Raw genomic sequence first — 25,671 nt, 5'->3', positions numbered from 1 at the left:
ATATCAGACTGGTAGGTGAATGTAGGGGATTATTTTTACTGCTAGTCCACTCAGCATTTTGTCATGCACAGTCACACACTCTTGCAGGCTTAAAGTCAGTCACAAATCAGTGGCAAATGAAGAGCTTCATTCCGACGCCATCCGATGAAAGAGCAACTGTTTTTCATACCCATCTATACTGGGAACACTTTAAAATGTATCTTTTTACTGCAAATAACAGTTTCAAAATGTCATATGGGTGAGATTAAAGGCAATTATTTATTCAGAATTATCTGTGTATCAACACCTCCAGCAAAGATCCCTTGTCTTTTTTCTGTCTTTTTTTTTTTTTTTTTTTGGTTTGTTTTTTGTTAACCTGAATGAATCCATCAGATCTGAGGAAGATGTGGGTCCTTGAGCCCATGTTTTTCACATGTTTCAACAACATGCCAGGAGGGACAAAGCTAACAATGTGTCATAACAGTGTGTTATGTTTTTCTAGGAGGCTTCAGTGTGCAATCAACTAGCTAAATTCCACTAAGTCTTAAAAACAGCACTAATAAACCTTTTGCTCTGGTCTACTAGTTCCTGTTATCTTGCTCAGGCATTATAGCTTTGAGGTTTACATTTTGTGTAACGTAATGATTGTCCAGTGAGTAACACTAATGATACATCATGAGCTCCAGTGGCCATAAATTTCCTGTCATAAAGATTTGTCCGAAATAAGTTAGGGCAATAATGTCGTAGACCATTCTGAGGTACTGAGAACTGAATGAGTGACGAGCTTTACTACTTCACAAATGATTGACAAGCTGGGTGTGTAAAGAAGGCTGTATTGCCTGATTATATGTGTAATATTGAACATTTGACCTGCAATACTTTCCAATAATGAAGGGCTTCAACACCGCCCTTTGGCCTAGATCATAGTTTGTTTATACAAGTTTCTGTGCTGTATGACCAGACTATGACTGCTAGAGAAACAGGGAGGGAGGGGTTGGTGGTGGTAGGGACATGTGGGCAAGGTTTCCCTTCTTTCTAGTGGATTATGAGAAGAAATTATGAGATAAAGGAATGCAATGAGGATAAAACTGCTAATGTCCTTTAAACACTTTTTTATGTAATGCTATGTCAAAAAGGTAAATTCATATTCGAACATATTTAAAGTGCAAAACCATAAGTGTTACAAGTGTGATGGCTTAAAGTTAATACAAACACTATACCATTTTTTAAATGTGTTTTATCATTGCCTTTCTGAGCATTTAACACACATGAAGTGATAAAGAATACAAACAGATATCTGATGCTTCTTATTCAGTTGTAGGTGAAGCAGCAGCAGAAAACAAAACTGCCGCCACTGGTTTAAACACTGACAATAGAATGACCATGTAAGTCTATACAGCTATTTTGGAAGTGATGTTTAAGTAAGGTTGAGACAGGGGTGGGTTGGCAGATGGATATGCTACATGACAGTGACAGTCTGCTCTCATGCTACACTGTCTGTCCTGCAGGCCTGTGGAAGCATATGAGACTCACAGTCTATCTCAGGTTTGTTGATTTAGCTTCCTTAGTTACCATAGTTTTGCAATTGGGCTATTAGATACGGAAAATAAGCTCTTGGCTTCATAATACATTTTTTACTTGTCATTTGAAAGAGTAACCTACTATGGTAGGGGTTAAAAAAAGGAGCATCATAAGGTTATGGATTGTTCTACACAAGAAAAATAAATCGACTTGTTTAAAAGTTAGTGAACTACATAAACGTGCAGCAAAATTCGCATGATATTTGTTTAGGCTACATTTTGAGTTACACTCCAGTGTATGCACAATTTGTTTTTTAAGTCTGTTTTGCTTGACTAATGTGAGCCTGTTTTCCACAGGGCCTAGGTAGCCCAGGCCTGTCCACCTCAGCCCAACCAGACATCCCTCAGCCTTTAATTGGAGAGGAGTAGCAGCACTGCTAGCACAGCATTGGGACTTGTGCTGTGGCCACTGAGAATGCATTAGCATTAGCATTGCAGTAGACCGACCTGTACATAATGATAACCTCAAGCTCTGCCCACTGGGAGACGACTCTCTCTAACACATACACACAGATACACACACACACACACACACACACACACACACACACACACACACACACACACACACACACACACAGACAGACACATGCACACGCGCACGCACACACCAGCATACTCCTGTCTCCCTCTCCCCCTATACACGCAGTCACGTAAACAAGCAGGTGTAATGTAGCCCCAATGGTGGGCTGTTCGGCGATCAGAGGAGGGGGGGAGAAAAATCAGTTGCCGCCGTTCGGCAGAAAAGTGTGTAATGAACTTGAGTTCCATTGATTGGGACTGAGAGTACTGAACCAGGGGGTGTTTGTCCCAGAAGGGCTGCTGGACTGCTGCTCGGTAGCCTCTCATAAATGTTTGAGAGGCCTCAGTCGTTCTAGATACACCCTACCTGGGTTTAGATTCTTCGTTACAACACACACATCCAGGATAATGCCGGTGATGGATGGGTGGTCGGTTCTGGTAGTTCAGCCGATCGATTGCTAGTTTAGCTTGATGACATTTGGACAGAACATTGTGCGCTTGTTTGTGTTTGTGTGGTAGAGAGTTGGAGGTGAGGGTAGCCGTGAAATGAATAGGTTGAGAGTTCATGATGAGAAGTTTCTAATCTGTTTTACGTTTTCACACAGAGCCTAATATTTGCAAGGGTGCGCTAATTCGCTGGCCTGTTATACAGTATATTCCTATATTGTACCTCTAAAGCTCTAAGGCCCTTGGCTGGCCCCTGAAAGCCCCCATATACTACAGACATGATTGATATTACTGCAGATATCACTTAGAAAACACCTGACGTGCCGGGCGGACCATCCATGCCTCCTTTCGACTGCTAAGTACCAGCTGGCGGGAGGTCCTCAGCGTTATGCAGCTGGTAATAAAAGTTGAACATTGATTTTCTGTAGCAGCTTGTAACTGTTAATGTTGAGACATCAATAGCCAAAGCAAAGCGCTGGTGCCTTAATAGGAGACCAAGAACGTGGAGGGCGCGAGCAGAGGCTGACTCTAAATCACAGAATCTATCCTTGCCAATCGATAGGACAGTAACTGCAAGTGTCCCTCTGCTTTCCTAATGTTTTATAATAAACTGACAGCCTGTAATAAGGCCAAGGGAGAGGGAGAATAAGAGGGTGGGAAGAGGGAGAGATGGAGGGCAACAGTTTCTCCATTGCCTACCTGCCTTAAATCACCCCACATGGGAGCGTTGCAGAAGAGGAAGGGAGAGGAATGGAAAAGGCAGGCTTTTCTTTTTTGTAAAAAAAAAAAAAAAAAAGAATTAAAAAAAACTTTTACAGGAGCATTTGTCTGGCTGTACTCACTGCTGGGGTAGTTAGTGAGTGTATCCACAGAGGGTAGCAGAAGTTTAGGCAATATGTCCTGTATTGCTTTGTCAGGGCAGTGAGTTAAAGCGTATTAAATCCCACTGCCACCATGCAGCCGTCATCGCATTCAGGAAAATGTGAAAGGCTTGGTTGCACGTGTTATGACTTCAACTACAGGAGGAAAGTGTTGGAATTCACAAAGAGATCACTACTTGCACTGCTCAGCTGTTGGAGCAGCTCTTTAGTTTGTTTGAACACTAGTACTGCTTGTTGTGTTACAAAACACAGAAAAAGACAAAAAAGGAGAAATATTATTTCAAATAATCTGTCTTTTTTGTGAAAGGTTTGGTGGAGTTACATGATAATAAAAACTTCAGAAACTTTTGCATATCTCTGCAGGATAGCGTAGTTGTCAGCACTGTTGCTTTACTGTTTAAAATCCCTAGTTCAAGTCTATGAGCTGTCTTCATTTAAAACAGTTCCAACATATTCACTGCAAAAGTCCCCTAAAGCTTGTTACACCCCTCCCCACTACAAATTAAAAAAGAGCAGCTGAGCTGTGAATTTTAAATATCGTTTGGAAATAATCTGAAGAAGTCCATTGGAAGACAGAACGTTTCTCAGGTAAGATATGAGATTGATGTTTGGAGAAGAGTCAGGGGTGAGAGGCAGTGATCCTCAACGCATTTGCCACCACTACTGCTCACTGCAACTGCTCCTTAATGGCAATAGTCTGCAGGATTGCCAGGTAATAGTGACGGGCTGTAGACCTGGAGCTTTTATTGCTTGATAAAGTCTGAAAGCCTTTTAGACAGCCTCATTACATGGAATTCCCAAAGTGGCCACCAGCATCAGGAGCTGACTGCTCACCATGTTAGATTTCTTAGGCTAAAATTGACAGAAAATAGACAGAAGGATTAGGTTCATTGCGTTAGGGAACACTCCCACCTGCTCCTAATGAGTTGAAAGAAAATGAAAGAAAAGTCGGGACACTCAAACATGATTAGCTTGATTTGGCTCCATCGGGGACAAAGTTTGAGCAACTTTTTTTTGTTTGTTTCCTGCATCAGAATGGAACCTGAAGGAAACGGATGGAGGGTAAAAAGATTTGTTTGAAAGGTAGATGAGAGTCCAATAGTTTTCAATCAGCACCTGTTTGCTTAGCACTTCACCAAGCTTCAAAACAGAGTGATGAAAAAGCACTAGAAGCAGTCACTCGGTGCATGGATTGCACTTTATGAACCTTATACATACATTTATAGTCTTAGGCCCCCTGCAATCACCACCACTGTATTTTCCATTACTGCTGTCATTGCACCAATCCAGTCACTGTGACTATAATTTGTGGTACACAACAACATTTGTCAAGCGGGCCGGATGCCTGTGCTCACACATACAATATGAATATGATTCATAACACATTTCGCACACATGCATCATGCAGTGTCTCAGTTTTTTAACGTAGACATCTTGAGGAAATAAATCGGAATTGCAACACTTCACAGATTAACTTTCCTACAAGCAACTTGTTCAAGTTGAACAACAGACTCTGTGCCCAATGAGGTTTTAATAAAACAAACAGTAGCATCAATGACATTTTTAGCTGAGTATCTCTTTATAACCTTAAAATAAAATATAGGAAATTCATTATTTCCAATTGATTTAACTCGTGATAAATATTAAGAGGTCAAGATGCATGAAATCAAGTGCAAATCACCTGAAATAAATGGGGAAAAGCATGCAAAAATTAAGTGCTGACAGGAACAATATCCCCTAACAAAGATACAGTACAAGACATTTTAGTGGTCTGATATGTTAAATTGAATTGAATCAGCTCAGCCTTTTCACCCATTAAGCTAACTTTGTCTTGATGCAAAAAGCTTATTTAGCCTAAAAAGAGCAGATGCTTTCTGGAAATTACATGTACTCACATTGCTTGTGCTTTATACTGTAAATGTACAATTTTACAGTTTGACAAGGCTGCTGAAATTGTCTCTTTTTTTTTTTTTTTTGCCCATAATAAGTTACATTTTCAGTACAGCTCAAACAGGGCATCCTGTTGTATATTTTCTCAGTTTTATCTTATCAAAGGAAACTCCGTGTACTACTCATCCAAACGCTGCTTTGATAATTCCAGGAAGACAGTTTAGCCCATTTGTACCAACGACCATGTGTAAAGAGAAAGTGAGTCACACGTGAGATTGCAGAAGGAAAAAAAAAGTCATAGAGGTTCTGGAACAGTGGCAATAGGACAGAGATGGATTCTTCTCTTTTAATAAACCTGTTTAAACCTGTTTAAACCTGGCAAACCCTGTTTGCTTATCTGGCCTTGACTCATTTTAAAATTTGAAATCACTCTCACATTACTGCAAAAACTGAAAGCTCTTTTTTTTGTTAATAACTGGAGCACAATATCATTGTATATTTTGATTGCTAGTTAAACAGAAGGCTGTCATTGAGAAATAAGGTTACCTGAGAGAAAACGGCTAAAATGAACTTGAAAAAAAGAGGATTTGTACGAGTCTTAGTGAGCTTTGTCACAGAGCACTGACTTCTTACACACATTGAAAAATTATGCAGGTAAAGGAAGAACATGCAAATTCCTCAAGCAAGTCCCACAATGTGAAACACCGAAACCGAAATCATTTTCCCAGTTTTGAGGCTATAGCACAAGACTATGTACCAAAATGCCATCCATGAATCTTGAATTAGTTGTTAAGTGATTTGTAATGCATATAGCTCCTCTGATTTGTTTGCTCATATTAGAGTTTCAAAAACATGTGCTTGTACTAAAACTAAATCTAACTCGATCAAGTCAAAATCTAATTTGTCACTTTTACCTTATCAGCTTTGAACAACAAAGTCCTTAATTGTACAGAACGCACACACACATTCTCACAGAAATCTTTCAATCCCACAAGGAAAAACAAAAATCCTTATTATGTTGTAAAGTATAACAGCTTCATTAAGTATAGGTTACTTGCTCTATTATTTGGCCCCTTCATTGGTCTCTTTGAGTGTAAATATTGAACCGTCACTGCCTCCTGATGTTAATCAATTCCCGTCCGAATACTAAATGATTTAGTTCTTTTCAGGAAATAAATATTTGCCAGATTTGATGTGTGTGTGTGTGTGTGTGTGTGTGTGTGTGTGTGTGTGTGTGTGTGTGTGTGTGTGTGTAGGGGGCATGTATTAGCCAGCTCCCCTGCTCACTGGCCAGGGATCAGGACATTGATTCTGAGCAGCCTCGGCTGCTGCTTAATTAGGACGTACCTGTCTGGGAATTTTATATATATATATATATATATTTTTTTTTTTTCTTCTTCTTCTTCTTCTTTCTTTACTTTCTCTCATTGTGTGTGGGATACAAATATGATAGAGAAAGGCTGAGACAGAGAGGAAGTTGTCTTTTTTTTCATCAAGGTTAATCACGTTTCCTGGGTTTGTGTTGTTGTCAGCAGATTGACTCTGACCTCGGACTGCTACAGAACAAAAAAGTCTATCTTATGTTAAATCGTGCAGATCATGCTAATGAGACATGTGTCATCATGGCACCGGGTTGACGGTGTAGGGGAGTCGACGGATTACAAAATGGAAAACGTGGACAAACAATACAAATTCATTTTCATTCATATTCTTCATGGAAGTGTCTCCAATATGGACAATAAAAACAGAAACAACTTTCAATAGATTTTAAATATAAAGCACTTTAAGCATGAAGTACTTAAGAACCTAATAAACTTTAATGATTGTTGACACAATTTGTGGATAGAAAGAGGAGGAGAAAAGAGTTTAATTACGGGTTAAGATTAATGATGACCCACGATGCAGGATCTGGTGATAGAGGTGTGATAGATAGAGGTGTGCAAAGACAGATGTGGAAAAGGGAGAGAAAAATGGAAGAGCAATAAGACAAGAGACAATACAGAGGGCTGGATGAATGGAGGAGGATGGGGGTGGGAAGTGAATAATGGGTGTGTGTCTCCAACTTAAACCTCAGAGACTGACTAATCACTGGATAGACAGCTAATGCGGTGCTGAGGCAGCTCTTGAATCACTTGCTGGCACAGTTAAATTTTTTTTTTTAACTTGAACAGTAAAACAAAAAACTCTTTTGGAACCATTTAACTTACAAACACATAAAAATCTTGGTTTTTCTAGGATGTTGTCATCCTTTTAGTACTTTTGAAACATTGTTGAACCAAGAAATGTGTTGTTCTTGTTGTAATTGTTTTTGTTTGTTTGTTTGTTTGTTTTGTTTTTTGTAAAAATGAGAATCAAAAATCAAATAAAAACCCTACAATTTTCTTGGATCCCACAATTCAGATGAAATGTCAGACCAAGTTTTTCAAGACCATAAATTGGATCACTTCTAGATTGTTCGGCCACAACAGTCACAAATTAGCCTTGAACCACAAATTGTGTGATATCTCTAAACAAAAACTCCACTGTAGGAGAATAAGACACACACACTGTTAACACTGGAACAGTGTTTCGCCGGCTTTGTTCCTGCTAAAGCCTTTGGTTCATGGGCCTTATTTGGGGCTATATTCACAAATCTGCTCCGTCCACTGGGACCATTTACCACCCTGCGCTGGTCTGGCAGGTAGTCTGGCTCTCCTCTCAGCTGACGAGGACTGGCAGCACCTGTCTCACTCAATTACACCTGATGGCGTTTGACCCACGGAGCAGGGTTAACTGGTTGCTGGCTGAAACCTTTATGACCTCTGTCACAACATCTGCTTTCACAGTCTGGAAACTGCCAATGACGTATCAGGAATGAATCCATGGGAGTTCGGGAAAAAAGTTGATAAAGGCATGCTGTTTTGTTTGTTTTGCTCTGTTGCCAAGCACATCAAAGATGTTACGCATTGTCTTTTATAATCAATATGAAATGTCTTTCTTTCCCAAAAACTTCATACCTAAGTGTTTCCAGACACAAATTCATATTTCTTTTGAGCACAAGCACCAGCGCAGCTGTTCATGAATTAATATTTAAGTGAAAAGGAGAGATCTCGTTCTCTTTTTCCACAGCTTCAGTTAATACTTATGACCCATTTCCACAGACAGTCAGTCCAGGGAGTTTCAACCCGCTGCCCCTGCCCCCCCACTTAGAAATTTGATGTGACTTTATGAGTTTACATTCAGTTATATTGAATGATTGCAGTCATCTTAAAGATTTCATTTTAATTGCTATTCGTTTTTTATTTTTTAATTTGATTCAGTAACACACACACACACACACACACACACACACACACACACACACACACACAGACACACACACACACACACACACACACAGACACACACACACACACACACACACACACACACACACACACACACACACACACACACACACACACACACACACACACACTCATTTCTCTAATCCCTGGAGAAGTGCTATCACCCCTGCAACTTGTCAGTCTCTCTGTACAGTCTTAAACCTTTTAAAGGAAATCAAAGGCCCATTAACAGTGTCCTGACATTGAACGACAAACATTAATCCTCTACAGAACTCTGACCTAAGGAACCCTCAAAATCTCGCCCTGCCATTGTGCGTGTCCTTTACTCAATTCCCAACACATACAGTCATTGCTCACAGTCCTGCAAACACTTAGGAGATCAATGATCTTAGAGTGATAATCTTCTCCTTGACAGAGGGCAAAAGCCTTCGCCGAGGACAGGAAAAGAGTGACAGCAGACACAGAGAGAGTGATAAAAAGAGATAAAATGAAGCAATAAACTAAAAAAAGGTGAAAGGGATGTCCAACTCTCAAAGCAAACACAGAGAGATCATGACAAGTGTCTCCTCTCAGCTGGTGTGACATCTATATCCCTGTCTTTATTGACAACTGGATTAACTAAAAGCTCCTCTGGCAGGGACGTCTTGACTGATAGTTCATCCACAAAAAGGAGAAAAGGGATTGAGGCACACTGACAATACTGAGAAAAATCAAGACACAAGCAAAACAACAAGGAAAGTTGGAGACACACAAACACATTAAAAAACTGGATGAATGAAATGGAAAATCAATTTCTGATGCTGAGGTAAGAATTATTTAGGACACAATGTAAGAAAAAAAATGTTGCAACTGTCTTCAAAGACAACAATAACAATAAAAATTCATATTTAACATTATACTAGACATTTCTGATTATAGATATCACAGACATATCCTATGAGTAAAGGAAGGCCGTTTGGTAAATGAAACCGTAGAGAGCAAAGGATTCAGGAAAGAGTTTAGGAACTGTCCATGAAGGGCTGCAAATATATATCTGTGCAAAAATGCAAATTACCAACTGTCCACTTACTTTTTGGTTTTTCTTTTTTGGGGATGTTTTGGTAACTTTATCTGTGGCTCCATGTGAACCAAGTAAAACAAATCCCCGTGAAACAGTGAAGCAAAATACTGAAAACAAACGGAAACATCTGTACACCCTGAAATGATGCACAAGTATGAATGAGACGAATGCAAAACTGGCTAAATAGTTTCTTTATAGACAGTTTTTAAAGAACTGACAGAAACCAAAAGAACCAGATGTGCCGCTCTTGTAACTCTGCATACCGTCAATGCAAACAGGTAATATGATTCTGAGTCCATTCTTCTAATGAAACACTTAAAATTGCAAACCCCAATTTGGTGGCCAATATTTTACCATTTAGTATTCGCGAAGCACTGCAGTTTCCAATATAATCTACACTCACAGCATCTGTTTTTCTACTCTTTTCCTATTTTTTGCAGGATATGTCCCTCGTCTTTCTCCTTGTTGTTGGGGGAATATTGAAGGCACGGCCTCGCTCACACCGTTACAGTGTTTACAGTATGGTCACTTCTTGCACTGGAACATGTGAAACTATGGGGTCTTAAAAATAATCTAATACATAAATGCTCTGTGTAGCATGTGAATACAATATTATCACTTCAATACATGCTTTTTGTTTCAAGGAGTTTCAGTATGAATATCATTGAAATGTATCAAATATCTAATAAAATTAATAAAAATAGCCTTTGAATTTAGAAGTGATTACAGGTATTCATTCATGCCTCATTCTTTGATAATCTAAAAAAGTGAGTGTGTTCATATAGGGCACAAGCAGCTGTGCTAACTTACACACAGGTGCAGGAATACATCTGCTCCCTCACTCGTTTGCCCATTATGCACAATCACTCCCCTTTGGAGGCAGGTATGTATCTCAGCCTTCTCACAGCTGATCACATTCACATCTCAGTTTGACAGTTCATGATATTAACCATATAATCTCTGGGCTTTACCTTGCTAAAGCCCCTCCCATTCCCCCATCCCCGCCAGCAATGCCTCCACCAGCACTGATCCCCTCAGCCAGCACTCCGGCATCTGTGTCAGGCTCGGCTTGGGCAACGCCAGAGAACAGGCACTGCCGGGGGCGATACACATCCCTCAGGTGGGCCTTTCATTATGGATGATGTTTCTGCCAAATTATTTAGACTCTGAGCCCCAGCAACATCCCCACCCTATAAAAGAAAATCTGACACAAACATACATGCACGCAGACACACACACACCAAAGTCCCTCACCGATCCTCTTCATCCCTCACCTTCTTCACAAACACAGCAAACACAAACGTTAACGCAGCCCGATCACACACGTGTGTTTATGCATGTGCTTGAGTGTGCTCCTTCAGCCCAACACTTCATTAGCCCCTCTTTCTTTGTTCAGAAAGGGTGAAGTGGCGAAAGCACATCCCTTGTGAATTCCACGTAACAGAGGTGTGGAATGAGAACCAAGGAGGACGAAGACATTCATCATTTGCCACAGTCGCTCTCATTGCTGAAAACAGGTCTGGCACAACAAAAATACTTCGCCTTTATATCATTGCGATGCTAAAATAAGTTTGGTCAAGTGTGTGTTTGTGTATTTATATGCGTGTGTGTGTGTGTGTGTGTGTGTGTGTGTGTGTCTGTGTGTGTGTGTGTGTGTGCATGTGTTTGTGTGTTCCTGAGAGGTCATTTGTTGCAGACTTGTTAGAGCAGAGTCAGAGATGACAGTCTCCTGGCAGCGTCTGACCTCGGCTTAGAGAGTGGAGAGCATCTTTGAGATCAAGACACACATGTGTAACCCCCCCCCCCCCCCCCCCCCCCCCCCCACACACACACACACACACACCACACTCACTCACACATACCCTAACATTACCCTGTTCCTGTTTTTTTTTGCCCCTTCACTCATTTAGCTATTTATCTTTCCTTCTCCCTTCCTTTCCAAATCCCAGACTCTCCTTCTCTCTCCTTCTAACCTCCTGCTTGCTACCTATTCCAAATATTTTTGACAAAATCCTACTTCCCATCACTTTCTAAACCAATTCCTTTTCTCTCTTTTTCCTCATCATCCTCACTTTCCCTTTATCCCCTTCCCATCCTTTCTTCCATCCATTTGTCCTTTAAAATTCTGTTTTATTTTTAAAGTTAATTGTGAGAGAAATGAAAAAACGAAAAACAAAAACAAAACCGTGCACCTTTTCCACCTTTCCGCTTTCACCAAGCTCACATCTTGCCATTTTTCTAGGTCATATTTTACTTTATGGTCACAGCAATATGTGAAAAACTGCATCATAACCCTGGAAACTCATTGACTCCTTGCTTTTAATGTTGGTAAAGCAAAAACAGTTTCCTGCTGTTGCTCAACCACTGTTGCATCAAGCGAGGCCACAAGAGGCCTTATATGTGGTTCATACTGACAGATATCTAATCTAAAAGAAGCCGGTTGATCACCAAGCTAAAGGTCAAACAAAAATGGATTTTACCTCATGACACTACAACACTAACCCTCCATTTCATTTACATTTATCTAACAATATATAGAATTGCTTTATTTATTCATTTATCTATACGCTGTTACTTTTTGCAGGGTGCTTGAGATAAAACTGTAAACCTACATAAACATGCTTTAGAAATCTAAGAGATGTGCATAGGAGCAAAACTTGAGAATTTTATAACTCTCCCTTGACATACATTTCTACCCACCTTGTTTTCTACTCCACTTTCTCGTTTGTATTTTACTGTCCTCTGATCTCTTCCTTTCCTCATTGTCTCCGATCTCGACTCCATAACTTCTTATCTGTCTCCTCCCTATTCCACTGACCCACTCCCCTGCAGGTCTTTCTTTTTGGCTCACCCAGACTGAAGAGGACCAGAAACTTCAGGCAGACAAACTCCCGTTGATCCAGCTGTAGGGAGCGTAGTTTGGCTACCAGATCTTGAGCGTGGCTCAACAAATTGTTGAGGGTTGCTCCCGCCTGTGAAGCAATCACGGCAAAGTCCACCTTTAAAACAAACAAACAACAAAATGTTAGTTCTTCAAATAAGTTGCTACGGTTCATATAGATCCTGCAGTGTGTGTGTGTGTGTGTGTGTGTGTGTGTGCGTGCACGCGCACGTGCATGCATGCATGTGTTTGAATGTTAGTTACAACGTGGCCTTCTAGTAATGAGAATTACATTTTTTGTCAGATAGATAGATAGATAGATAGATAGATAGATAGATGGTCGATATTTCTTCCTTAAGTCGAATTCATCCATCCCAATATGCATAAACACTTACACACTCCTTTTTCAGGTGTACTTCAGATCTGCAGCCACAGCACATTTGTCTGGGAGGCAAGCCCTTAGCTGCCACTCACAGTAAGCAGGACCATATTAAATTTTTATATTTATTGACAATTCATTACCATAATTGACTGTGCATGGGTTTCCAGGGGAAGGTAGATGTTGGCGTGCGCAGTTCCTAAAGCCCAGGGAAGAAGACAGTCCCTACGAGCTCCCATTTGCAATTAAAAACAGCCCTGGGTTTGGAATTTATTTATTGTGTAAATGGGATGATTGAACGCATTTTTTTTTTTTTTTATCTTTTTCATCTGTCCGGAAAAGAGAAAGGTCAAAGTGAAGCAAATGTTGATAATGTACCGTGTTTTTATCCTCTTTCTGTTTCGCTGCTGTTCTGTCCTTGTGCTTTTACTAGGCTACTCTCCCTCACTTTGCTCCGACTGCTTTGTCCCTCGCTCTCTTTCCTTCCTACCACCTGTGAAATGTTAAGAATTATGACTCTGGGAAAAGCAGACACTGCCCCCCTTCCAAGGTGTCAATCAATTTACATAAAATCAACTGTGCATGAAATAAGTTCATTGAAGGATTGGACTGTTGATGGTGATGCCTTGGGTTATTGCCTCCTAGCCTTAAGTAAAAAGAGAGGAAAAAAATGCTATAATGTCACTATAGCAGACTTAGCACTAACTGTGACGCCGGTGACCTGCGCATCAATCAATCAATCAATATTACTTTATTAACTCCCCTGCAGAGACATAGAGAGTAAATATATGAATAAACCTTCAAATCTTATCCCATTATGGATACGATGAACGCGCTTAGCTGCACATTAAAGATGAATATGGTCGGTGAGATTACTTTAATGCTTAAAGGGGCTCTGATGTGGGTGGTAGATGGAGATGGAAAATGTGCTTCATTTCAAAGCACAAAGATATGCGACGAGTTTAAGAGCATCTGTTTTGTTTCTTCTCCCCACATCATTTGAATTTCATGTACACCAGGAGCATTGTGCTATCCAAATATCAAGATTCATACTGAAACTGACTGTCAGGCTGTGAGGCCTTGCTAAATCATTCAACAGATCAGTCCTATCTTTGTCATTTCGTGTTTGCACACATTTGTGCGAGATACACCACGTTTGATCCGACGACAGGGCGACGAATGAGCACTCATGGTCATTTTTCATTGCTGCTGGTGACATGACGACACGGAAAAGTGGCGAAAAGCAAAAAAAAAAAAGTATAAAAAAATGGATTCAACAAAATAGGACAAGTAAATCAGGAAATAAGCTGAACTTCATAATTTGATTTATTTGTAAATATTCTTATTAGACCACAGAAGATTCAAATTAAACAGGTTACTAGTGTTTACACAACTTCTTCAAGTATACTTTTTTTACGTTGTAATCACAATATTATTATGGTCATTAAAAAGAATGAAATATTACATACAAATAAACAGATCATAACAGTGAATATAAGGTCTGAAAAACATTCTTTTTCTTGTGATAATATTAAACAAACACAGCGTTTTTGGAGAAATAGTCAAATGTGCTTTGCTACACAGTATAAATTTTAACCTTTTTTTTTATACTTTAATCTACAGTTGCAAAAATTTGCAAGGACATGTACTGTGAATAATCATACTGGAAAATACACCAAAGGTAAACTGTTTTCTTTTTGCAACAAGGAAATCAGTCTTTACCGACTGAAGTCCTCTCACTGAGCTGCTCCAAATGCATCATAAAATGTACATACTGACAAACTTCTACACAACACACTGCAATGTATAACGGTAAGCTCTTCTTTCTACTGAGGCCCTACTATCAAAATACGAGGAATAACTTATGAAAAGACGCTTCTTCAGAAATGCTGACTGCATGGTGTACAGTTCAGGCATTTGGCCTTTGTCAGATGAATTACAGTAAACTCGAACTGAGTTCAGGCACAAAATACTAACCAGCTTCAACAGACCAATGTGTCCGACGTACAGCTCAGTCATTAGTGTGTGTGTGTGTGTGTGTGTGTGTGTGTGTGTGTGTGTGTGTGTGCGCGCACACACCATTTGCTTTGGGTGATGCCGCTACTGTGGTCTAAATATCTCTGGTATTATCGCTGTGCTGTCACCCCTGGCCAGGCAGAGAATAATGGGAGATAATGAACTGTTTCAGAGCCTCACACACCCACATTTATTCACATACAAAGACACACACACACATTCACACGCGCGCGCGCGCGCACACTCAGCCCTCAACACCAGCTGTTCATTAACCAAAGTATGCAAACGAAACCGCCGTCCTGCGCCTCCCCTGACTATGACCCCCCCTCCTCAATCTACCGCTGCCCCTCCTGATAGCTTGGGCCTCTTCAAGCTGCCTGGTTGGTTTCTCCTCATCCTCCTCTAGACAACAATCATCTTTAACTCCTTTTTACACGCTGTCTAACTTATCTTTTCTCTGGCTTGTTCCATGTCTCGCTGTCCTGGTCTCTTCTCTTCTCAACACTCCTGCATTTGAACCTTTCTTTTTCTTTACCGTTTTCATCAATATTTATCACTCATCCATCTTTGTGTTCTATCACTTGGCAGCCATTAATCTCTGCTTTCGTTTCGCTCTTTACTAAAAGTTGCTTGTTCACTCAGAGTACGTTTCCTTCCTTTATTTTTCCTTTTTTGTTTTCACATGTTCACTTTGACAACGCCTCCTCTGTCCTGCATTCAGTTCATCTTAATCAGTGTTTTTCAGCGTGGGGCAGGTCAGACAGCTACAGGGAGGGTGCGAGCAGCAAGAAAAGTCTGGGATTGCTGCAACTGAATTTTGCCAGCAAGATTCTTTCTTTACGAATGTGGAGAGTAAAACTAAAAATCATTTCATTATAGCATAAACATTTTCAGAACTGAATTTACTGCAAGTTTTAAATAGATATTCAGATTTATAAAAATAATTTTCCTGCAAGTATTTGTAAAGCATTACAACAATTTTGAGTTAAAATCATTTACTCCCATTGGAAGAGTTTCCATCATCTTTGAGTGCCAACATCCATGACCAACAATATCTTAAAAGCTGAAAAACATAAATTCTGCCATTCAACCAAAAATTATGAGTTGGCATGAGACAAAGCATGAGCAGAGTAAGAGCGTACTTATTATATCAGCAGACATTCTTGTGTGCAATAACTCCAATATCATAGCAATATTTATCACGGTTTGTACTCGCCACAGGAGCCAATACTCTTTTGCTAACTAGAGGTAGTAGCTCACACCCATTTTTAAAATCTACCTTGACCTTGTCTTCATTCAAAATGATGAAGAATTAAAGGGGCCCCACACAGTGCATACGCACTTGCCTTGCTCCAATATTAATGCCAGCATCTATTGTTGTAAAACATTTTGTTGAAAAGTGATGTTTTGGAGAGCAAGGCAATCAAAAATTTATGAATTCTCATCTGACTGACAGCCATGTGACTGGTCAAAGATATGTATTTATGATGAGCAGTTGCACACCTTTGTGAACTCTCCTGCTATTTTCAAAATATTTCTGTTTGTGTGCATGACATTATGAGACTGTGTGAAGGAGTTTTCTCTGCTTGCTTTGAGTTTCTGTGTTTACTGTTTGACAGCATGCTTTATGAGCGCATGCATGAAACCAAAGCCGGTATCAGACGCCGATATGCGGAGGACCACTGTTGGGGCCTAAGGCATTAACTTCCACCAACTTCCTCAAAGGCCCCAGTAAAACAAAATAAGATATTTATCCGCTTTCCTTGTCAGTCAACCCACTTACAATGCATACCTGAGTGCTCTATTTGCTCACTTTCAAAATCTCACTTAATAAAAAATAGAGTGAATTGATTATTCTGGTACCATTACTTTGTATCTATTAGCAGAATATGTTTTAAGGAAGTCGTCACTTGTGTAAGGCTTTGAGACATGTTTAGAGCGAGTGATGTATAGTTTTGCTAACGTACCTGTTGACCAGTGACCAATAGGATAGATCCCTCCTTGGCATGCACCACCTGCCGGTATACGTGATCAAGGATGAGGAGTTCACTCCAGCAGTTCTGCAACAGCTTCATCTGGTCATCCACCTTGTTGGAAAAAAAAAAAAAAAAAAAAGAAAAGAAAAAAAAAGAAGAGCACATCAGTTCAGCTGTTTGCCTTTCCTCCTCACTACAGCTGTAACAACAGCCTGGGATAGTGTGACTGAGTTTAATATCCACTTTAACATAACTGTCATCACTGGAGATTGTATGTCTGTCACTGTTCCCGTTATTGTTCGTCATGGCCTTTTGTCTTTGTGGAAGTTCATGCAGATGGATTTCTAACTGACAACATAATGAGTTGTGTGTGCTTGTGCTGTGGGACTGCAAACCAAAATTACATACAAACTGTTCAGATCTCTAAAGTGATGTGTAGAGAATGTTTGTTATCCTAAATGTGACCCCTTTATGTTACCTCAAAGTATCAAAACAGATATAAGCATTCAGCAAAGGGACATGTTTAGATTTTTTAAATGATAATTTCTGTAAAGCTATAGCAAACATCTGATCTAACAATTGACAACTGTTTTAAAATGCACCTCAAAAAGATAGATAAATCCATAGATAGATAGATAGAAAAGAACAAAGTCACATACGCACGCACATATGAATGCATACACACTGCAGTTTTCTTTTTCAGGTTTCTGATTGAATTACAGCACCTACTCAGTAATGATCCAAAAATTGCTTTATGTTTAGTGGGGGGAACATAATGTTTTCCTAAAGATATAAAAGAGCTTAAGCTACAAAAAAACAAGTAAATCCAGCCAAAAGAAAAGTGCAATACTGAGGCACTGTGCAACTCTAAGTGACTGGTGAATATCACAGGCAGCTGCTTGCAGAGTAAGCTCGCTCACAGGTCAATCACTATTGATCAGTTGCGCACAAGGAGCACTGTTTTTTTTTTTTACACTTCCCACAAAGCTCAAAAGTCCCCTGTATGCAAGCTAAAGCTTTCTCATGTGAACTTTTCAACGCTCAGTTAAGCACTTTGCTACGTGCCTGATTTAACAATATTGCTGGGTTTATCTGTTTGTCCATTGCCAGCAGTTGCTGAGTGATTCCACACATGATAATGATTAAGTGGTCAGTTTTTTTTTTTCTCCAGCCGAATGCCAGCCGCTGGCTCCCAGGGACCTGCCAGGTGAACTTGGGAAGTTAACATGGGTGAAACACTGAGTTTGTGAGCCAAAACAACCCTCTCCATTGTAACGGCTAGTCGCTTCCCATGCCTCATTCTGTTAATCATTACACTGCAGAGCGGACTCAGACTAAAAACACACATTGAGAAGGAAGGAATGAGGAAAATGTATGACAGACACCCCCTCTTTCCTATCAATAAACATTGTACTCTTTGTGGTATCGTTGGGAGTAATGTGTCTTTCTGGGCATGCTGACGTCTTATGGCGATGTGAATAACTTTGGCGCTTTGAGTCTGTGAGAACTGCCTGTGGTGGTCGCCGCCAATGTCAACCACAACTTTCAGGGTAAGAATTTGGATCGATAGTGTGACTGCGCTTCACAGCACAGGCAGGTGCAGCATGAAGACACCTGAAAGGAATGTCTTTTTGTGGTGTCTGAAAAATGTACCCGGATCTATTTGTTAATATCAAGTGACCTCAGGGCCTCTTCTGATGTCAACAACCGTGGCTCTGCCAACAAATGCCAAACACTTTTATTACCTCCTGTGACAATGCGCTGCTGGATACAGAATGTCTAAAGTCGATTTTTTTGTTGCTCAGTATAGTTTTGTAGATTTAGCACTGGTGTGAAGCACAGCAAGTATTTACCTTAAAGGCAGACATAGCAGTAGACAACACACGGTGTGTGAACTTTTGCTGAGATAAAGAATAACAATCTCTTGTCATTTGGAGACAACCACATATCACTGGTTCTGATATGTGTATCTTTTGCATCTTTCAGGACAGACCTCACATCATTAGAATATCCACTTAGACAACTACAGACAAATACAGATTAAGTTGTTGGTTGTTGTTGTTGAACTATATTAAAACTTGGTATTGAAAACATTATCCTTAAAGAGAAAACAAAATATGAGCACAAACAATATCATTACATCAAAGTAGGAACAATTTCATGTCTAATGCATTACGTGAGCTGTGTTTCTTCTTGATTTTCTCAGTGAGAGTGGGCGTGTGTGTGAGTGTGTGTGTGTCTGTCATTTCAGTACAAGGAAAAGCTGTACTGCTTACATACTAGCAACATCATCAAAATCCATTTAATTTGACCTTGGATGTGATCATGTAAGACCACACACAAGTGTGTGTGTAACATTCGATGTAACAACTACAGAAACAAGTCCTCCATTCAAAATGTTTAAATTCAGGAAAGTATTTCAGAGTCAAGGTGACGGCACATCATTAAGTATGTTTTTGAAGATAAAAAAAAAAATAAAACAAATAATTAGAGACAACATCAAACATTCATGACTTCCAAACTCCTGCATCGAAAGACTCGTTCCCCCCAAAAATGACAGAAAGAGATATGATGAAATTTTGTGACAACAAATCAAAAAAGCGACCGACCTTGAAGTGTCTCAAATCTCCCATTCTTCTATTATCAGTTCAGAAAAATGTAAAAATATAACAAAGCTGATATGACCTTTTCTAACATGTTTGACAGTGTTATGGACACTTTGTATCTCTCTCCTCCTCCTCCTCCGTCTATATGTCTACTTTCTGTGGTTGCGGTGTCTCAGGCGAAGACGAAAGCAAAATTCAAATGCCTTCATTAAAACCATCACAGAGCCAGGAAGGCAGCCGAAGAAAGGAGATTTCTATACTGCGCTGTAAACCTCGTCTCTCCGTCTCTCCATCTAAAGGCGCTGGAAGCACGTGTGGGAACGACTGGGTACATGTAAGGCCTGGCCTCTTCAAAGGACCCCGCTGCCTGTCACTGGTGCTGGCAAGTGTCGGGGTCCTCATCAAAGAGCTGTCCTCACTCTGCCTGCCTGGAAGCTCTTCTCCAACAAGGGGGCCTGGGTCATCAAAGCGGGGAAACTCGGAGAGAACGATGACGGCTGAGAGCAGCCCAGACTTGACAGGGGACACCCGCCTAGAAGAGCAGGACCAGTGACTGACAGTCAGGCATGAGGGCGGACCAGGGGTTGTTGTTCAGTTCGCTGACCTTTTAAGTACCAGCGACACGAGCTGTTTCCCTGACAAGCTCTTCCTTTGCTCTGTCAGAAGAGCAAGAGTCACGGCGCCTGATCTTACAAGACCTGCTGCCTGCTCGCTAAGATAATATGAACCTTCTGACATGGCCACGACAAATTCTTTGTATTGTGTTTTCTTCAGGGCATAAGGGTTGAATATTATCTCTGAAAGAGAACACAGTTAGTAAAGCATTGGATGATTGCCAGTGGCTGATTACAGCCATTGTAAATTTATTCGTGACATGATATGACCCTTCAAAGTTCACATATGCACTTTTACTGAACACTAGAAGAGCAACAACAACACAAGTTTATCAAATTCTTCAACTCTGCTTTTGCCACAGGGTCACAGAAAAGCACTTTTCTATGGGCTACTGACTGATTCCAGTAATGCTGGCACTTCAGCATATAAACTTGTGTTTTCTTTTTAACTGACACAGTGAAAGTTTTTCCTACCTCCTAGTATTGTTAAGGCATAAACAATACCACTGTTATGAATTGAATATCATTTTTATGGAGTTTTGATGGCTGTAGCACCACTCATTCATTGACCTGAAAATGTGGGATTATAGAGGCTTGTTTACGTGATTATTTTATTTGTTTTGAAAACATTGAATTCACGCGTCTTCGAAAATTCCTGAAATAAGTGTCAAGATGGTATTTTTAACTAGTTGAGATGCTGCCATGAGTCTCATAATAATAGCATAGCTTATCTGTGCAAATAATGATTTTGTTATTGATTAATGACATTCAGTATCCAACTAACAGCCCATGTAACCTGTCAATTATTTGTTGGATATCGGATCACATTTAGAAAAATGAATCAACAATATGACAGCAGGTGGCACACACTAAAGAGATTATTGCTAAATATGGCCCAAAGCACATTTTTTTTAGTCATTTCATACTGTTGAGATCACCATGAAACATTCACCCAATCAGATTGAGTTTGATGAACCAAAGCAGCAAAATGAATCTTAATCTTTGAAGGCCTAAGTTTTATCTGTTTAATTCTGTCAAAATCACATACTTAAAACTATTCTTGTAAAAGATTTGCCCGCCCTGCATAAAAAAGCGCAATATTGATTTGCGGTTAACAATTACAATTTTACATTTGGAGCAAAACACTTTTAAGTTTAAGGCAATACTTTACAGCAATATAAATGACATAACGTTATACTTTTGCCTCCAGTGTACATTTTGGAACAATCCCAAGTCTCTAGCTGTCCTTCGATGGAGCAAAACTCATTACAAGAGTTTAGCTTTTAAGGTTCAGGATTCTGCCGAAAACATGCTCCCAAGAAATTGCTTCAAACAAGGCCTCAATGTTCACGTTTAAAGCTTATTCAAGGTGTGATCTTTTTAATATTTTAATATTATCACCAGTTTCTCTTCTTCTTCTTCTTCTTTTTTTTTTAAGCAAGCGAGAGAGAGAGAGAGAGAGAGAGAGAGAGAGAGAGAAATTCCAAGCAGGAACTTCTACTTGCAGCAGCCAGCAATGAAAAATACATATCCTCCAAGAAACCAATTTAACACCTTTATGATCGTTCAGGCGAGTGGGATCAATGCTCGGATCAATCGCTTAGCCCAATAGCTTTTGTTCAAAACCACTGGCTGAGATTAATGGGATTTTCCAGAGAGAGAGAGAGAGAGAGAGAGAGAGAGAGAGAGAGAGAGAGGGAGAGAGAGAGAGAGAGAGAGAGAGAGAAAGGGAAAGAGATAGAAAAAGGAGGAGACCCTGGCAGAGACGGGGGGAATGGACCTGCCATAGAGGGAATGGGAGAATGAGAAAAGACTTGAGGGAAATTGAGAAAATAAAACATAGTGATTAAGAGCAGATATTCCCTTTATTTCTGAGCAAATGTAAATTAATTGGAAATGGAGCATTCAGACTCTTGCTGACAAAAGTAATGTTTATTCATAGCCCCCTGCTAAGAGTAGAGCAATTATCATAGCGTGTTGAGTCAAAACAGGCCAATGTATTAGCAACCCCCCACCCCTACCCCCACCCCACCCCCCATCTTTTTTTTTTTTCAGTGGCTGGGTTTTGGTCTAGTGCCACAAGCATTGTTAAGCTTTGTACGGTACGGTGGGCTTTAACGAGAGTACACAGCTGGATCTGATTTTAATAAGTAGTTCCATTTTTGATGTAGCCTAATGAACAGATTAATGGAATCTCCTTCTGTGAAGCCTTAATGAATGGAGAGAATCAGGTTTTTTTTTTTTTTTTTTTTTACACACGGGGAGACGAAACACACACATGCACACGCACACACGGATCGCAAGTTTATCTCCCTCAAACGACTTGTACATAAACAATAGCTGTGCTTCCATCTTTCCCCCCTCGCTCGCTGCTGGACAAGAATCAATGCTGTCTCAGAGTACTACAGGTGAGATTTGAAGTTGACATCAATACTTGTGCGTCTCTAGCAGCCCTTCTTTGGTGCAGTCCTGTCTTGGCATCTGTTCGCCTTGAGCCAAACAGGGCCTGTATTCACCTGGGATCGGGTATTAATTTACCTAGCACAGCGCCTGTTGTTCTCCGAGAGTTGTGAACACTTAATTATGTTCTGCTCAACAATGTACTGTAGCTCAGTTCCAGTTTAGTTCGTTAATTTAATTGAGGAGTCTCAGTGTGGGGCACCATCACAAACAGTCATATTCTGGTGAATTTTAGTAATAGGACTAATTTTGCAGCACAGTATCTCAAATCACACAGTATGTCGTGCTTGATTAGGAGAAAGCACAATGATGGCAATATGAGATATCCAATTACTATCTAATTTTCCCATTATTGAACATCACAGTGCTTGTAGAAAGATCAAATGACAAAGACTGCAAATAATCCTTAAAAAAAACAAACAAAACAAAAACCAATCAGGTCACACTTTCACATCATCAAGTGAGATTATGTTTTGGATGAATGAAACAGCAAATGCCGACTGAATCCCGCTACAAATCATCTGTGGCAAGCAAAACTTGCACGGGCCACAAATAGAGCAGCATCTACAATCAAAAACAACAGACTGAGTGTTGAAATCCCCACAATGTTTGAGCTATTTGACCTGGTAGGAGGGGAGAAAGGCACGTGTCTGAACTATGTTCAGCTTCTCACTCCTGTCTGCGGTGGCCGATGACAGTGATGAGGGTTTTTTTTTTTTTTAAATTTATCTATTTTTTCCACGCTCCTCACTTCAACAAAACCAGCTTTGACACGGGGTGCATCTGGGCCTCAATTGCGTGGCTGGCAGAGTGATAAGAATGCTGGGAAAATGAGCAGGTGGTGCTACTGGTCAAGCGGGAGGTAGCTGCTGGCTGGAGTGAGGAATGATAATACTAGCGATAATGTGCTGAGCCACCAGCTTCAGTAAATTTTTTAGATTGCAGGAAAGGTTGAAGACTAAAGCAACCAAAAGTCATTGCTGGCTGCTCATACCCATGTTGGTTTTCTGCCATTTGGCTCAACATGTTATCCAACTTCCAGGATGAATGTTTTCCAGGGCACTCACTCTGTGAATGCCCACCAGCAGCAAGTAATTAGGAAAATGGAAAATAAATAAATAAATTGAGTGATTTCCGACAGACGAGAGGAATCGAATAATGACATTTGTCATTCACACTTGAAACCCATCTTTTTTTTATTATTATTTGATTCATCCCACCTGGTCTGACTTCATCAGGACTGGAAGTGGTAATTTAAATATCCAAACATTACCGTAAGTTCCCGATTTGTGAGTATTTTGCATAGAATACAAGCAGAATTTATACCATATAATGTAATTCTCTACTTACTATAAATGCCTATTATAAGTGAATATTGGGCACAGCTACAGGCTGAGCAAACATGCAAACCTGCATTGCTGAACACTGTACAGCCTTGTGTGTTATCAAAAAAGCTAAACAAAACAAAACAAATTATAATATGTTTTGGTTGATGAGGTAAAGTACCCTCAGCATTGACATGTATACTTAATTAATGCATTTAATTGAAACCAAGCAGTAACAGAGTCCATCCCATTTTTCTATTCTCTCTTCCATCCTGTCCAGATTTGAGGTATCTGACTTGACTTTAGTGCACTAGCCTTTTCCAGTTAGTTTATTTTCAGTGAAAAACTCCTTTTTTTTAAACTCCCTTTTGTGTAGATTTGGGGCAGGCTGTGACAGTATGTCACACTGTGTGCATGTCATTGCGTGAATGCTTATCAACATGTCATGTCACTGGCACCTGTTTGCTGGTTGCGTGTACCTCTAATCCAACATATCAGGTAGTGGAGAATGCCTGTGGGTTTATCTCCAACTGAGCACACACAGAAATCCTACACTGTTATTATGTCTCTTAACAGCCATGGAGATGCCACGGGCCATCTGTGAGCTCGGAAAATATCACGAAAGACACAGCAGGCCGTGTGTCTCTCTACTCAACTTCAGGAAAAAAGCTTTTTGTGCAAAAAGGCTGTTTTATTATATCAGTTTCTGTGGCTCACTTTAGAATTTAATGTACTGTCGATTCATCTAGCAATATGCCAACCATAGCATGTCCGGTTTTTTACCAGTACCTACTCTCTGCATGTCCTTTGATGCAAAGGTTACCAAAGAGATACTGGAAATGTATTACTCTTTCCTCTTAGGAACACATTTTACTCCACAGTTAGTTGCTTTTAGCAGACAAATTGAGGCAGAAATTGTTTGTTGTTATAACAGACAGGTTCAGGGAGTGCTGTAGGTTCACTGGGGTTGTGAGCATAAACTCAAAACAGAGACAGCACAGACCTGACATATAGGATACAAGAAGTGTTTTCAGTTAAGGAGTGAAGCAGTAAACAAATCGACAACATGTAACTTAGAACCACTGAGAGAACCTGATCTATAGGATCGTAGTATAGAGATCTTGACACCTGTTCATATGACTTCTGATTTATCTAGCTGCAGCAATTTAGTATTCACTGAATTAGAAATAACACAAGATTCACTCAGCTTGAAGACATCAGTTTACATAAAAGTAATTTATATCATCGGGTATGTCCATTGTCTGATGGCTTCAGGTTGGTAAAAACTTTGACACTGAATAAAACAATAAGTTATTTTTGCTGTTGAGATATTTCAGGGTGGGAATGCCTTTAGCCATTATACGTATGTGCAGTTTCTTGCATAGTAGATAATATGACAGTCATCTTTCAATAGATGAGCACTTGTGGAAACAGTCACTTTAATTTTATTTTATTTTTTTTAATTTAATTTAATTTTAGCTTGTGCCACAACAGTTGAACCTGTAAGGAGCCCTTGATGCGATGCAGTGTTGCAACTGCGTCACTGACAAGACACTCAAATACAGTTGAAGATATTGTAATTTTTCCAGCGATTATAATAGTATTATACTGCACAGCATTAAATTATATTCCTACTGTACTGTAACAGGAATTTGTCCATGGCTCATTCCCATTGCAAAAGCAAAAGTAAAACAGTCCTCAAAGAATCGTCAATGGGTGATGTATCACT

At 39.9% G+C, this 25,671-nt stretch overlaps 1 protein-coding gene across 1 annotated transcript in view; it reads right to left on the bottom strand.

The window, feature by feature from the left end:
• The window catches only part of LOC115381924 (nuclear receptor subfamily 5 group A member 2-like), a 57,815-nt gene that overhangs the window by 15,122 nt on the left and 17,022 nt on the right, over positions 1-25,671 (bottom strand). The window contains exons 2-3 of the mRNA XM_030083567.1: positions 16,929-17,048; positions 12,537-12,684 (exon numbers count right to left, since the gene is read on the bottom strand). Coding sequence (XP_029939427.1) covers positions 12,537-12,684; positions 16,929-17,048 — 268 coding nt within the window. The remainder of the gene's footprint in view (positions 1-12,536; positions 12,685-16,928; positions 17,049-25,671) is intronic.

This window comes from Salarias fasciatus, chromosome 23 (genome assembly GCF_902148845.1).
Source record: "Salarias fasciatus chromosome 23, fSalaFa1.1, whole genome shotgun sequence".
NCBI lineage: Eukaryota > Metazoa > Chordata > Actinopteri > Blenniiformes > Blenniidae > Salarias > Salarias fasciatus.
This window is presented reverse-complemented; position numbering and strand designations above follow the sequence as displayed.